The 16,057-nt window shown below is 49.5% G+C and overlaps 1 protein-coding gene across 1 annotated transcript in view; it reads left to right on the forward strand.

The window, feature by feature from the left end:
- The first annotated feature begins 4,101 nt into the window (after window positions 1-4,101).
- Window positions 4,102-16,057, forward strand: part of NGFR (nerve growth factor receptor) — a 59,563-nt gene continuing 47,607 nt past the window's right edge. Inside the window, exon 1 of the mRNA XM_083470043.1 lies at window positions 4,102-4,369. Within this exon, the coding sequence (XP_083326169.1) occupies window positions 4,310-4,369 (60 nt within the window). The 5' untranslated portion in view covers window positions 4,102-4,309. The remainder of the gene's footprint in view (window positions 4,370-16,057) is intronic.

The raw sequence follows: 16,057 nt of genomic DNA on the forward strand, positions 1-16,057 counted from the left end.
AATGATGGGAGAGGAGGAGGAAGAAGAAGAAGAAGACAACAACCAGGGGAGAGACAGCTGACAGACTTGGTGTCTTTAGAAAGCATTCCACACACACACACCCTGAACCTGGTGGGCATTGAAAGTAGGAGAGCAGAGAGCTCAGAGGCAGAAGGCACAGCTCAGCCACCGTAGGGATGACGCATAACAGGAGAGACGGAGGAGGTGGGGTTTCACTCAGAGCAACACCATTACTTCAAGAGGCTGCATCTCTGTGACGATTGAATAAACAACATTGGTGGTGAGAACTTTCCTTGTCTTATTGTTTTGTGGCAACCTACCGTAGGGTGTTGGATCCTCTGACGCCTGACACCTTGGAGCCTTTGATGATCTGACTGTCTTTTTTTTTTCAGTTGCAACAGGTTTAATGGAAGCCCAAATTTGCCACCTGAAGCGGCCACTTCATGCCATCTCCTGGGAGGGCTGGCTCCATTATGAGATGCTCCAGGACTAGGGCATGGTTGGAACAGAAACCAATAGCTCACGTGAGTGCAGGCAGAATGACCTCCGAGGTCACGCTTCCAACGCTCTGATTTATTGCCCCCTTGGCGAATGCAATGCTCACCTGGTCAGTTTCTCACCCTGCCTTCCCTCCCCTTCTTCTTTTCTTTAAAACAGGGTTGAGGAACTTTTCATATTGGCTTCTGAGCGACCTTCAGTGGTGGGTGGGACCAGGGCAGATCCTGGGGCCTGAACTAACTTTTGCAGGAGGAGAGTCTGAGGATCTGAGGCAGGATCTGGTGACAAGAGATGAAGTTCTAGGTTTAACAGAAAAATAAGAAAACACACACACACATTGATTGGGTCTAGAGGGCATCCACCCAAGAGTGGATGGAAAGTTGCCAGTGTAACACCAATTTTTAAAAAAGGGATCCAGGGGCAACCCTGGAAACCAACCTCTCTCCCAGGAGAACTGGGGGAAAGTATTGTTAAAATAACCAAGCGGAGCCAGGCAGCATGGCTTCTGTAAAGGCAGGCCCTGTCTCACAAACTGATTACCGTATATACTCAAGTATAAGCCGACTTTTTCAGCACATTTTTAATGTGGAAAAAGCCCCCCTCGGCTTATACTTGAGGCGGGTGGCGGCGGTGGAGGGACAAGCGGCCTGAAAGGAGCCCTTTCTTGCCGCTAGTCCATCTGCCGCCACCCGCCTCTTGCAAGGGCAGGCACAGGAGAGACACTGCGCTATTGGGCTGTTTGTTCTTCCTCCACCGCTGCCGCCACCACCAGGTTTCTGATGTGGTGAACCGGCTTATACTCAAGTCAATAAGTTTTCCCAGTTTTTGTGCTAAAATTAGGTGCCTCAGCTTACATTCGGGTTGGCTTATACTTGAGTATATACGGTAGTTATTTGAGAATGTCAACAAGCATGTAGCTAGAGATGATCCAGTTGACATAGTATACTTGGACTTTGACAAGGTAAATAAGCTTAGCAGTCATGGAATAAGAGGAGAGATCCTACCATGGATCAAGAGTTGATTAAGTAGCAGAAAGCAGGAATAAAAAGGCATTTCTCCAAATGGAGAGATGTAGAAAATGAGTCCCCTAAGAGCTGATATTGGGACCTGCACTATTTAACTAGACCGTAAACGATATAGATGCAAAGGGGAGTGGTGGCCAAGTTTGCTGGTGATACTAAATGATTCGGGGTTGATAAAGCAAGCAGAGATGATGAAGAACTCTAAAAAACCCTCACCAAACTAAGTGAACGGGTGGTGACATGGAAAAAGCAATTGAATGTAAGCAAGTAGGAAGTGGTGTGTGCTAGCACAAAAAATAATATTATTTTCACATATATGCTTGGGGTGAACTGGTGGTGGCTTACCATGAGATCTCGAGGTCATAGTGGGCAGTGCAGTGAAGATGTCAACCCAGTGTGTGGCTGATGTGAAACGGGCAAATTCCATGCTAGGGATTATTAGGGAAGGAACTGAAAATACAACTGCAGATCTCATTATGCTGTTGTACAAATCTATGTTGTGACTGCATTTGGAATACTGTGTACACTTCTGGCGGGCTCGCCTCAAAAAGGATATTGCAGAGCTGGAAAAGGTTCAGGGACCCCTGACCATTAGGTCCAGCTGCGGACAACTCTGGGGTTCGGCGCTCATCTCACTTTATTGGCCGAGGGAGCCGGCGTACAGCTTCCGGGTCATGTGCCCAGCATGACTAAGCCACTTCTGGTGAACCAGAGCAGTGAATGGAAACGGCATTTACCTTCCCGCCGGAGCGGTACCTATTTATCTACTTGCTCTTTGATGTGCTTTTGAACTGCTAGGTTGGCAGGAGCAGGGACTGAGCAACGGGAGCTCACCCCATAGCGGGGATTCGAACTGCCGACCTTCTGATTGGCAAGCCCTAGGCTCTGTGGTTTAGACCACAGCACCACCCACGGCAGTAAATAAGAAGAGATCAAATGAAAGGAACATCTTACCAGTTAGATTCTTTAATAATTACAGTGAGAGACAAAAGAACCCATCTACCTAGAATGGCGGTGCTCCCAATTAAGGGTCACACCCCTCCGTCCCTGTTAATCTATGTCACTCCTACGTCTTGTAATATGAGCTTGTACCCTCTACGCTTTCTGTTCTGAGACTTTCTGAGCTCTTCTCGACTTGGGGAGTGTGCTGGAGGAATGCTGTCCAAGGACTGTGAATCTGTAAACCCTCTCTCTTCCACTGTGTCTTCTCCTAGCTGTTCCCCATCCAGTATTTCCCAGCTTCTGCCTTCTGAACTATGTCCCTCTGCAAACCACTGTTCCAAATCTATACTGTCCTCCTGCTCCAGGGAAGATTCAGGGTCAGGGGAGGGTCTCTGGCAGGAGTGCTCTTGTGCTCAGGTCCCGCTTGCAGGTTCCCGCAGGAATTTGGTTGGCCACTGTGAGAACAGGAAGCTCAACTAGGTACACCACTGACCTGATCCAGCAGGCTCTTCTTGTACACAATAAGCCCCTTTCATGCACACTCACATGCCCCACACTCTATCCTCCTTCCAGCAATGCAGGGGACGTTGGGGGCAGAGTTCCAAAACACATCCCCAAAACACTCAAGGAGGGTGCGAAGCAGAACTAGCTAAGGGTGTGACCTGGGGAGAGGGGAAGTTGCTAAGGAGTGATTGCAGATTGACAAGAATCTAAGGGCCATGTAATAATAATATTTTAAATAATATTATTATTTATACTCTGCCAATCTGGCAGGGTTGCCCCAGCCACTTGGGGGTGGGTTTGCAACACATATAAAAACATAACAAAACATCAAACATTAAAAACTTCCTGATACAGGGCCATCTTCAGATGTCTTTGGAAAGTCAGATAATTGCTTATTTCCTTGACATCAGATGGGAGGGCGTTCCACAGGGCAGGCGCCACCACCAAGAAGGCCCTTTGTCTGGTTCCCTGTAAGTTCACTTCTCGCAGGGAAGGAACTGTCAGAAGGCCCTCGGAGCTGGGTATCAGGTTCTGGGCTGAACGATGGGGGTGGAGACACTCCTTCAGGTATACTTAGGGCGTTAAAGGTCAGCACCAACACTTTGAATGGTGGTTGGAAACGTACTGGGAACCAATATAGGTATTTCAGGACCGGTGTTATATGGTCTTGGCGGCTGCTCCCAGTCACCAGTCTGGCAGCTGCATTCTGGATTAGTTTTCGAATGACCTTCAAAGGTAGCCCCACGTAGAGCGTATTGCAGTAGCGGGGGGGGGGGGCACATTCACCCCCCAGTCCCCCTTCTCCACTGTACCAGGTGGCTGCCACTGCAACTCTGACTTCCACTCTTCCAAAGGAACTTTGGGAAAGCTGCCAGGGCGTGCCCGATGCGAATCTCTCCCCACCTTCGGAAGAAATCAAAGCCAACTCTATAAAATGAAGGAATGAAATCGGGAATGCAATGAAACCAATTCATGTTCTCCCCTGTCAGTTCAGCTCTTGCTGGGAGCCTGAAAGCGGGCGGCGCCTTGTGCCACCGTGGTACGTGCGCCTTTTTCCCCCAAAGCCACCCAGCCAGTGGGCTGAGCGCGCCGCTCGTTTTAATAGTAATGAGGGGGAAGCGGGGCGGAGCTTCCCAGTTACAGAAAGCAGGTGCTGCCCGGGCTGCAGCTCAGTCGCTCGCTTCCTACAGGGGCCGCCGCCGCGGTATCTGCATCGCGCTCCTTCTCTCGACTTGAGACGCGCGCGCGCGCGCGATCCGCCCGAGAAGTACCGGGAAGGGGATGTGGAATAAGCCTCCCGCCTGGCTCCCGCTGCGCTCCGCTTTCCTCCAGCTCTGACGGTCATGGAGAAGAAGGCGAAGAGGGTGGCGCTCCTGCTGGGATCGCTGCTGCTGCTTTCCGGGGTGAGTGGGTTCGCCTTGTGGATCAACCCTGGGGTGGGGTGGGGTGTGGAAGAGGCTCGGCGACTCACTCCCATCTTTAGAGGGCAGAGATGGGGAGAAGATCGCAAGTGACAGTGCGCACGGATCGTAGCGAGTATTGAGACGGGGGCGTCGATCGGATCTGCCACCCATGGGTGCTTTTTGTGTGTGTGTGTGTGTGTCCAGTCTGGGGTGCGGAGATGGGATGGGGCGGGTGGTAGCGGTTCTCCTTCGGGTCCGCTGGACACCAGGGTGCTCTGTCTCCGGCATAGGAGCCAACTCCTTAGGACCAAGGTCCCTTCGCCCCCCCCAAAAAAAATATTTGATGGGGCCAGGCTCCCCGACAGTTGATGGATACTGCCATCCGTATACTAGTACACATGTGTGTGTACTATGTCATGTGATCAATTATTTACCCCCCCCCCAATGTTTAATTAAAGTTGGCACCCCTAGCCACTGGGGTTTAAGTTTCTCTTTTTTGGGGGGGGGTGGATCTGCTGGGAGGCGCCCACCCATCGGTTCGGTCCCTAGGGGGGTTGCTAATCAGCTGGGAAGGAACTTTTGCGCGCGCCCAAACCGATAGCGGGCTGCTGTCCTCTGCGCACTTCCTCGCGAGTAATGTTTCGATCCCGGGTGTCTGGCGCCCACGGAGTTCCAGAGGAGGCGCGGCGAGGATCGCGCTGTGAAGTCAGGGAGAGTTGCTTTCTCTGCGTAGACGCGTGCAGAGGATCCGGGTGGATACGCAGGGTAGGGCAGCGCCGGGCTCCCTGGCCCCACCCTAACCACACCCCAAGTCGGTTTGTTGGAAACCCCCCACACCCCAAGCAGAGATTTGCCTGCTGGAGGAGAACATTTGGGGCGACTATGAGAGTCGCGGGAGTGGGGGGGGGGGCAGAAGAAGAGGATTTAAAAAGTCCTATTTTGACGTTTCAAAAGGGGGGCGGCGGCGGCGAGGATGCGATCTATCAATTGCAGTGTCCGGAATGATAGATCTTGTTTTATATTGTTCTCTGCGGAACGTGTGAAATGGTTTTGTGCGCGCAGGGGGCGCGGCAGGGAAACGAAAAAGAGCGGCGCCGAGGATGTGCTGAGGAAGAGAGAGAGGGGGGGGGGAGAGGGAGAGTTTGAGACACGGTTCCGCCTTTTATGAGACGTCTAAGGAGCTCTGACTAGATTCCAGTTGGGGTGATAAAACGAGGAAGCACGTCTGCGTGCTCGAAAGTGCTTCCAAGAAATCATAGCGACAAATGTAAGCATCGCGCTGCGCTTTTCCTGCCTCTGGAGACCCTTCTGTAACCTCAAACCTCGGTGATGATGATGATTGTGTGCGATCAAAGATGGGCATCCTTTGTCCGGAAGCACAAAGGTGCTCTGGACCAAAACTGCAAGGGGGATAACCAATCCTTACCCACCCTCCCTCCAAAGAGCTGCCAGGGTCATTTCAGTCTCGCAACAACCTTATCAGATAGGGAAGGCTGAGAGATAAAGCCTTGCGCAAGGATATTCGCCTCTCGTAACACATTAATAATAACCGTAGCCCTGAGGTTGATTTTACACTGGGACCACCGCCGTCCTGTTTCCCTGAATCGCTCTCCTTCGGTTTGGGGTGTAGTTCTGCGCAGGCTGGGTGTCTGTCTGTCTGCCAAGCACGATCCCTGCATTGGGTTGGGCTCAATGACCTCTGAGGTCCCCAACCCATCTCTAAAATACAGTGGTACCTCGGTTTAAGTGCTTAACTCGTTCCGGAGATCTGTCCTTAACCTGAAGCACCACTTTAGCTAATGGGGCCTCCCGCTGCCGCCGCGCCGCCGGAGCACGATTTCTGTTCTCATCCTGAAGCAAAGTTCTTAACCCGAGGTACTATTTCTGGGTTAGTGGAGTCTGTAACCTGAAGCATATGTAACCTGAAGCGTATGTAACCCGAGGTACCACTGTACTATGATTCTCTCACTCACCCTCCAGCTGCTGTTTGCCCCACGAGGCTCAACACGGTGGGAGTTGCAGGATACCTGCTATTCTTTACTCCACGGCAAAAATGACAACTTCCACTCCCAAGCCCATTCACCAACATTCCCTGATATTACTTTTTTTTTTTAAGCTATGGGATAGTGATCCTATTCCCGGATCTCCCGCGTCGCACCAGTGTTAGCCTGTAGGCAAGGCAGCTAAGTTACCGAGGTCCCCTCAAAGCCAAATCACATACATTGATTAGAAAACGCATCGGCTTTTAAGCTTCGAGTGGTCATTTCTGCCGGCAGCCCTTCGCTTAGTGTGGATGTGCCAAACGACAGGGAGCTGGCGTGAGAGAGAGGAGGGAGAGAGATCACAGAAGGAAGAGGGGCGGATTTCAAAATGAGTGTTATTTTGCAGAGGGGAGATTCAGGATGGGTAGCCAGACGGAGGGAGAGGCTCGCTGGTTGAGAGGGTTTGGTTGCAATAGGGACTTAGGGAGCTGCCCGCCTTATCCCCAGTCAGACCCATTGGTCCATCTAGGTTAGTACTGTCGACACTGGCTGGCAGCAGCTCCCCAGGGTTTCTGACAGGGGACATTCCCACCCATATCTGGAGATGCCAGGGATCCAATCTTCTGCAAGCAGAGCTGAAGTTCTACCCCTGAGCTCCAACCCTCTCAAATCGTATAGTGTTTAGCTTGCAAAATGGGGCGGAGGGAAGCTGAACAGACGTGGCTTTTGGATCTCAAGGTCCGTGTTTTCCACAAACCTCAAATCTGTGCCCCTAACTCTTTGAGTATGCAAGGTGGAGATTAGGTTCTTCAGTGAAGAAGGAGCCCTGCATACGCTCGGAGGCGAATCTTTGCTTTATTGCCTGGCTCATTTCTGGACAGGAAACAGTTAATAATAATGATGTCTAGGGTTGAATTGCATTAGCCCTTAGCAGAAAAGGAGACAGTGGACGGCTAGTGCAGTAAAAGGCTAATATCTTAAGGGGGCGTGGGTTTGGCATGTTGAACTTTCGGGGTGATGGACATTTAAGGTTGGTGGCCGACTGGGAGAGGCTGATGGCAGGACTGTAAGACGTAAATTAGGAGGCTTGGCACCACTGCAGAGGCTGAAACAGCGACCATGGGGGCATCCTAGTATAGCATTTTTCTTGACACTGCGCCCACTTGATTAACTTGAAACAGGAACCAGCTCTGCAACCCATTTTTAATCAGTGCTCCCCCACTTCTTTTGCCCTGGAATAGAAATCGATGTGCACCAACCCCCTGACCTTTGCAGTTTGAGTATAAAACACAAACATATACAGACGATTAGACAGTGGCGTAGCGTGGGGGGTGCAGGGGGGGGCCGGCCGCACTGGGCGCAACATCTGGGGGTTAGGGTTAGGGGGTGCAAATCCACGGGTTAGGGGGCGCAAATCCACGGGTTAGGGGGCGCAAATTACTTGCCTTGCCCCGGGTGCTGACAACCCACGCTACGCCACTGCGATTAGAATCCCCAAACTAAACTGAAACGCCAGCAAGGAATATCACCAAAGTAAATCAAAACACCAGCAGTTGCCATTTTTGCACAAAACACAAATGCAAGAAATTATGCCAAACAGGTGAAATTAGCAAAAATGAACAAGACTTTAAGAATGAGGCAGTTGAGGAGATAATACACCCCAGAGTGCCTCTGAGCATGTGAAAAGAAACGGGAGCTTTATACATGCCACCACTTAATCCGGGCATAGGCAAACTCGTCCCTCCAGATGTTTTGGGACTACAACTCCCATCATCCCTAGCTAACAGGACCAGTGGTCAGGGATGATGGGAGTTGTAGTCCCAAAAACATCCGGAGGGCCGAATTTGCCAATGCCTGACTTAATCTCATCCTGGCCTAAACAGGAAGAACTTCGAAGGAAGATGATTAGAAGGCAGGCAGGAAGGAATAAGACACTGCTGAGATGTCAATGCACAGGCACTGCACAGCGAAAAAGGGAAAAGAAGTAGATTTCTGCCCCAAAGAGCTTACAGACCTGTGGAAGGAGATCAGAGGGCGGGGAGGCATGGAAGAGGCAGGAGTAGACTCATAGAATTGTAAGCTTGGAAGGGACCAATATGCAGCTGCCCTATACGGAGGTCGGACCTGTAACCTTGGCAGGCTTGTCTAGGAAGGACCATAGATGCAGAAATGCAGTCGACACACACTTTTGAGCCTTAGGGTACAGATTTGGTGCATGGGCATTGTGGGAAAGGAGTCTGGATTTATTATCCCTGGAGGAGGGAACTGAGGGAGGAGAGAGAGGTGGCGCTCTGAAGGTATTATGGGTGAGGTCCCAGGCATGACAGTTACAAAGGCAGAGAGTTTGCGAGTTTCCTGTTTTGCTTAAACCCTGGAATCTCTGGGATGTTTTAAAAAACGAGTTAAGCATCGTCTGCACAGCTTCTCCTCGTCTTTCCCCCAGGCAGTCTCTGGCTGTGGACAGCTGAGTACAATCCGTTTCTTTCAGGGCTGGGTCTCCGAGATGCCGTCCCGTTCCCCTAGAAGTAGGAATAGGCAGAGGGAAGTTCGCTGTGTGCGTTGAGAGACACACCTTCTGCAGCTTAAAAGGCTGCAAAAGCCAGGGAGAACGATCCCAGCACTTAAAATAAATGCAATTAAAAAAGAAAGGAAGTTGCACAACATGTTTGTTCGCAAGTAAGCTTTGCTTAATTTAGGAGGCGGAGGAAGGGGTGTCGGTGAAGCCTAACATGCCTTTCCAGATCCGCCCTCATGCCAGAGGGGGCTAGGGATGATATGTGAAGAAGAAGAAGAAGAAGAAGAAGAAGAAGAAGAAGAAGAAGAAGAAGAAGAAGAAGAAGAAGGGAAAATCAGAGGGGAAATGAAAGGATGGCTGTTATTGGATCATGTGTTTAGTTTAGTGTTCCCCCCCCCCAAAAAAAATGATGGGCAAACTTTAGAGCTACACAGAATGCTTCCCCCCCCCCCCAAGGCTGTTCATGAAAAAGTAAAGAAGAGGCTTGCAGAGGATGGTGTCTTATGAGCTCCTCAAGACTACCCTGTTTCACTGAGAATCCATACTGGGGTGTTTGCACAAGGTTTATGCAGAGATTAGGGATGGCGAGACCTCACCATTTCTTCTCTCTCGGTTTCTTACTTTTCCAATCTTAAATTCGCTCCTCTGCATTTTGCAGTGATTTGTGACTATTAATTATTATTATTAAAGAAATCCTGGTGAAAAAACACCAGCGTTTTATTGTGAATCTCTCCCAATAAACACATTTTTAAAAAGCAGGTTTGACGAATATACACATATTTGCGTGCAATTCCTCCTAATAAATGCATTTTTTTTTGGTATGTTGTTTTCACTACGTCTCCATCCTTATGGACACTTTTATGTCATATATGCATTTTGGGAAATACTGTTTGGTTTCAGAACTGCATTGCAAAATTCAGATGTGTGCGGATTTTGAAGGATGGTGCCACCCCCATTCTTGTATTGTTTCAGAAACTGCAGATTTGATGGATCAACTTTAAACGTGTGCTGCATGGAGTTTCTCCTCCCTCCCTTGTGGAGGTTAGTCTGTGTCTGGTCTTACTGAGCATCCATCCTGATCTGCTTGCAGAGTAAACCTTCCTTTGCATCTTTTGTCCCACCCCCACCCCCACTCTTCCCAGAGCCTTCTGGCTTCCTAACCACAAAAAACCAATTTTTCATTTTTAAAAAATGGGTTCGTTGTGCTAGGGTGGCAGACGGCTTTTGTCCACTCTGTGCAAATCTAAATATCCCTGCATGCATGGCGGGTTTGCATCATAGCAGTCTGGAGGTGCCCTGTGACAGCTTAGCAGGGATTGTGGGGGGACGGGGGAAGGAGAAAGGAATTGCATGCTAATGACAACCTCTCCCACACACTAATTTGGCAGCTAGGGATGTCCCTGACTCTGTGGGAGGGGCCACAGTCCAGTGGCAGGCCACATGCAGTTTCCCATAGACAGTCCCAAGGCTGAGTTCCAGCCTAGGCATCTCCAGTGGAAAAGGGTCATCTAGCAGCTCATGGGAAAGACCCTGGAGTGAGACCCTGGAGAGCAGATGAGAAGGAGAAATAGAAATCATAGAATCACAAAATTGTAGACCGGAGGGTCGTCAACCGCCTGCAAGGCAGGAATATGCAGCTGTCCCATCCGGGGATCAAACCTGCAACCTTGGCGTTATCAGCGCCACGCTCTAACCAACTGAAATAGTCTGAGCCTGCTTCAAGGCACAGGTCCTGTTTGCAACGGTCGCCAAATTAAAGGCGAGACAGCTCAAACGACCCTACTTTTTCTAAGAAAGGAACAAGGATTTGGGGGGTAGGGAAGTACTTCAGACCAGGTTCCATGGAGCAGGCATGGAGAAAAGAAGAAGAAGAGGAGGAGGAGGAGGAGGAGGAGGAGGAGGAGGAGCATGGGTGTTATTATTATTAACAATAATAATAATAGCGCCGTCTGTTAATAATTTGGGTGTAATCTTTGACACCTCCCTTTCTATGGAGGCGCAGGTTGTAGCCATAACAAAGGCAGCATTTTTCATCTCCGCCAAGCTAAGTAGTTGGCTTCCTACCTCTCTCGCCCTCACCTAGCCACTGTGATCCATGTGACGGTCACCTCCAGGCTTGATTATTGTAACTCACTCTACGTGGGGCTGCCCTTGAGACTGACCCAGAAACTCCAGCAGGTGCAGAATGCCATGGCGAGACTCCTTATGGGGTCCTCACCATGGGATCACATTCGTCCGGTGCTATACCAACTGCACTGGCTCCAGGTGGAGTACAGGATCAGGTTTAAGGTGCTGGTTTTAACCTTTAAAGCCCTATTCGGCCTAGGACCCTCATACCTACAGGACCGCCTCTCCTGGTATGTCCCACGGAGGACCTTATAGTCTTCAAATAAAAACATCTTGGAGATCCTGGGCCGCAGGAAGGTTAGGCTGGCCTCGACCAGAGCCAGGGCTTTTTCAGCCGTGGCCCCGATCTGGTGGAACGCTCTGTCACAAAAGACTAGGGCCCTGAGGGACTTGACATCTTTCTGCAGGGCCTGCAAGACGGAGCTGTTCCACCAGGCCTTTGGCCAAGGCACAGTCTGACCCCCTCTCTCCTTCTGTAATCCTCATAGAACTCTAGCCCAATGGTTGCCATTAATTTGATTCTGAATTGATTTTAGAATGGATTTTAATTAATTGACTGTGTGATTTTATGTACACTGTGCTATTTTTACTTGTTAGCCGCTCTGAGCCCAGCTTTGGCTGGGGAGGGCAGGATATGAATAAATTTATTATTATTATTATTATTAATATTATTTTGCTGAACACAGGCACAAGCTGCCTCTGCCCATGTACAAGTATTTGTGTGAAAGAGGATACACTTGTTTATTAGTACAGCTTAGCTATTGTGTACACAGGTAAGCAGGGTGCCCATTTGCTGTGCGTTACATGCAACTAATTTTGCGAGCATGCAGATATCAACCCAGGTATACAGGTGTACATGGATTGTACACTTGTTGAATCTAATGTGTGAACACCCCTATTGTTGGTGTTTTAAGAAATGTTGAATGAGAGGTGTGCTCCAGCACCAGATGGGGGAGGTGTAAGTTTTTTTGGGGGGGGGGGACGGAGAGTATTTATGGTGCAGTGGGCAAGATTGTTATCCGACCTTATCGGTGAGGGCCAACTTTGACTGGTGCATGGTCCTGCCCACTTGTCCATCACCCAATGTCATTGTGATGCTGGATGATTGAAAGGTGGGTCATCCCGCCCACCTGTCAAAGTCCCTCTCATTGCCAGCTGTGTGCCCAGTGCTTGTTTAGCACCAATCATAGGGCTGGGCAAAGCTGCTTTCTGCAGGGATTGGCTGCTCCACTGCTGACAGCACATATGACATCAGGTGTGGGGCAAGTGGGCGTGGTTTGGGGAAATAGCTTTGGGACCCACACCAAGCCGAAGGTGGTGGACTCTCCTTCCTTGGAAGGTGGTGAATAGAGGCTGGATGGCCATCTGTCATGGATGCTTTAGTTGAGGTTCCTGCACTGCAGGGGGTTGAAGACTCTCAAGATATCCCTTCCAACTCTACAATTCTAGGCTGGTGCCAGTGTGGTGTAGTGGTTAAGAGCGGTAGACTCGTAATCTGGGGAACCGGCTTCGCGTCTCCGCTCCTCCACATGCAGCTGCTGGGTGACTTTGGGCCAGTCACACTTCTTTGAAGTCTCTCAGGCTCACTCACCTCACAGAGTGTTTGTTGTGGGGAAGGAAGGGAAAGGAGAATGTTAGCCGCTTTGAGACTCCTTCGGGTAGTGATAAAGCAGGATATCAAATCCAAACTCTTCTCTTCTTCTGCCTCAAAGTTCCCCTTAGCAGGAATGCCTAACGTTTGGAAAGTCTTTTGTTTCCAAATCTTTGGAAAGTCAGTTGTTTATTTCCTTGACATCTGATGGGAGGGTATTCCACAGGGCGAGTGCCACCACCAAGAAGGCCCTCTGCTTGGTTCCCTGTAACCTCACTTCTCACAGTGAGGGAACTGCCAGAAGGCCCTCGGAGCTGGACCTCAGTGTCCGGGCTGAACGATGGGGGTGGAGATGCTTCTTCAGGTATACTGGGCCTTTGAGGCCGTTTAGGGCTTTAAAGGTCAGCAGCAACACTTTGAATTGTGCTCAGAAACATACTGGGAGCCAATGTAGGTCTTTCAGGACTGGTTATATGGTATCAGCAATTTATGCACTGCCTTTTTAAAAAGGAAAAGCAGTTTAAAAACTCTATCCACTGTACGACAGTGTCCCCAATATGCAAGGTGAGTCTGCCTATCTGCTTGATAGGCTGTGCTCCATCTTCTCTCAGTTTTGGACCACGAAGGACGAGCTTTGTTTGACAACACTGAGGCCGCAACAGACGCAGCTCCTGGCGCCCCCTGACACCTCTGGTGTAATTTATGGCACCTCTGATGCTAATTGATGTATTGTGGCCAGAGCTGTCACAGGCAAAAGCTTCCCTTCATCTGAAGCACAGGGCTGAGAGGGTGCTGGATGTATAATTCACAGGGCCTGCGGTGCAAGGGAGACGAAGTGATTAGTAGGATGAGACCCAGTGGAGGCAGAGAAAGAGAAGTGCGACTCATTAGCCAGAGTGCTAAAAGCCACAGAAGTATAACTTAAGTATTCCCCTGAGCACGCAAGGACACAGATTTGCATGAAATTCGCATTTTCATTTTATTTCATTAATACCCCATCTTTCCTCAGGTGAGCTGAAGGCAGCATGCGTAGCTATCCCCCTTCCTTGTTTTTTGTGTGTTTTAATATTTTGTTGGAAGCTGCCCAGTCAGATGGGCAACATATCCTCCTCCTCCTCCTCACCTCCCTACCCTATGAGGTAGATCAGGCTGAGAGACAGTAACTGGCCCAAGGTCACCCAGCGAGCTTTGTGGTAGAATGGGGATTTGAACGCTGGTCTACCAGGTCCTTGTCCAACTCTCTAACCCAGGGGTAGGCAACCTAAGGCCCAGGGGCCAGATCCGGCCCAATTGCCTTATTAATCTGGCCTGTGGATGGTCCGGGAATCAGTGGCGTAGCGTGGGTTGTCAGCACCCGGGGCAAGGCAAGTAATTTGCGCCCCCTAACCCGTGGATTTGCGCCCCCTAACCCGTGGATTTGCGCCCCCTAACCCTAACCCCCAGATGTTGCGCCCGGTGCAGCCGCCCCCCCTGCACCCCCCCACGCTACGCCACTGCCGGGAATCAGTGTGTTTTTTCATGAGTATAGGTAAAGGTAAAGGGACCCCTGACCATTAGGTCCAGTTGTGGCCGACTCTGGGGTTGCGGCGCTCATCTCGCTTTATTGGCCGAGGGAGCCGGCGTACAGCTTCCGGGTCATGTGGCCAGCATGACTAAGCTGCTTCTGGCGAACCAGAGCATCACACGGAAATGCCTTTTACCTTCCCGCCGGAGCGGTACCTATTTATCTTCTTGCACTTTGAGGTGCTTTCGAACTGCCAGGTTGGCAAAAGCAGGGACTGAGCAATGGGAGCTTACCCCGTCGCAGGGATTCGAACCGCCGACCTTCTGATCAGCAAGTCCTAGGCTTTAACCCACAATTTTTGTGGGGATGTTATCGCTTTTCCAATTCTTTGCTATCAAAATCCTAGCTGCTGTGGTTGTGTACATGAATAGAGGTCTATGATTTTTCTTAATTTCCATGGACATTATTCTTAATAGGAAGGCCTCAGGTTTTTGGATGAATGAGAATTTGAATATCTTTTTAAGTTCTTTATATATGGTGTCCCAAAATTCTCTTAGAATCCCCACCACATGTGCATAAATGTACCTACCCCATTTTTACACCTCCAACAACCCTCTGAACTGTTTTTATACATTTTTTTTTGCCAATTTGGCTGGGCTTAGGTACCCAGGTATCTTCATTACATTTTCTCTGAGATTGTAACAAGCAGTGAATCTAATATCCTCCTTCCACAGCCTTTCCCGCTCATTCATGTATATATTGTGTCTGATATCATGGGCCCACCATTGTTCTTGACCTTTCAACTGGACTCTTGCAAAGAGAGGAGTGCCCTTTGTAAATGAGGGACACATGGCCACAACACAGAAATGCAGTAGCAGTGTTTCCCAAATAGGACAAACACCCTAAATCTTTATCCCGAGCCTGAGAAATGCAGTCAAACTGGGGAATGTGCTCCAGCTCTGCAGGCAATCTTTTCCAACCGTCCTTGTGAATTTTTGTTGCTCAAGTAGAACGACCCTAAGGTCAGAAATCGTACGTCCAGGAAAAAACTAAACCTAAGTTATGTACACTTCCCCACCCCCTATTTTAGAGATCTTGAAAGGGGGCAGGAAATCACGGTTGGTTGTCATATCTGACTGAAGTGGCAGGGGAAAGAGAATAAAGAGATGACTCAATTGACAAGGAGTTAGTTAGGGCCTCAGAAACACCCTCAACTTCCTATGTAGGGAGATAAAATCAAAGCCCTTCTCCCCGCCGGCCACCCCACATTGCAACTGTTACTGGTACTTATTGTTTAGAGAAAACGTTGAATAATTTGCTGTACAAATTATTCATTCCCGCTGCTGCCCAGCGATGGAGGCTGCTACGTCTGCCCATTTTACAGATGGGAAAAGGGAAGCTGGGAGGGCCTCATGGCGACTCCATGGAAGAGGTGGGGCTTGATTTCCATGTTAAATAGTTCACATCACAGGCCAAACAGAGGAAGGGAAGGAGGGATTTATCGTGCTGAGGTTTATCGGACCGCAAGAAAATATTTGTGGCTTGTGAACAGGCAACTTTGTGCAACTTTTTAAAAAGTCACTTTGAGTTTCAGTTTTTTTTGGGTGGAAATGAAATAAATAAAAATAATATCTGCATGGTGGCCTCCAAAAAGGTGCAACTGTGATGATGGGAATTTGCAGTGACTGTGTATTTAGCCTCCAAGTTGCACATCTCTCTCTGTGTGCACATTTTGGCTACATAGAGTCCTACCAACATGTATGAAAGGAACCTCCTGGGTTCTCTAACTCTGGCTTATTTCTTCCTTGCAGCCTAAAGACTGCAGTTCCAACACCTTTTCTGAGCATTCAAAGCCCAACTCCTTGTGCCCCTACAAAGATGGCTTCCTTCCCCCGAAAGGAGCACTTGCCTAGATATTACAATTGCTGGGTGGGATTTATGTAAGGCGTCCCTATGGAACGGCTTCTTG

Source organism: Podarcis liolepis (assembly GCF_965112155.1).
Source record: "Podarcis liolepis genome assembly, chromosome: 13".
Lineage (NCBI taxonomy): Eukaryota > Metazoa > Chordata > Lepidosauria > Squamata > Lacertidae > Podarcis > Podarcis liolepis.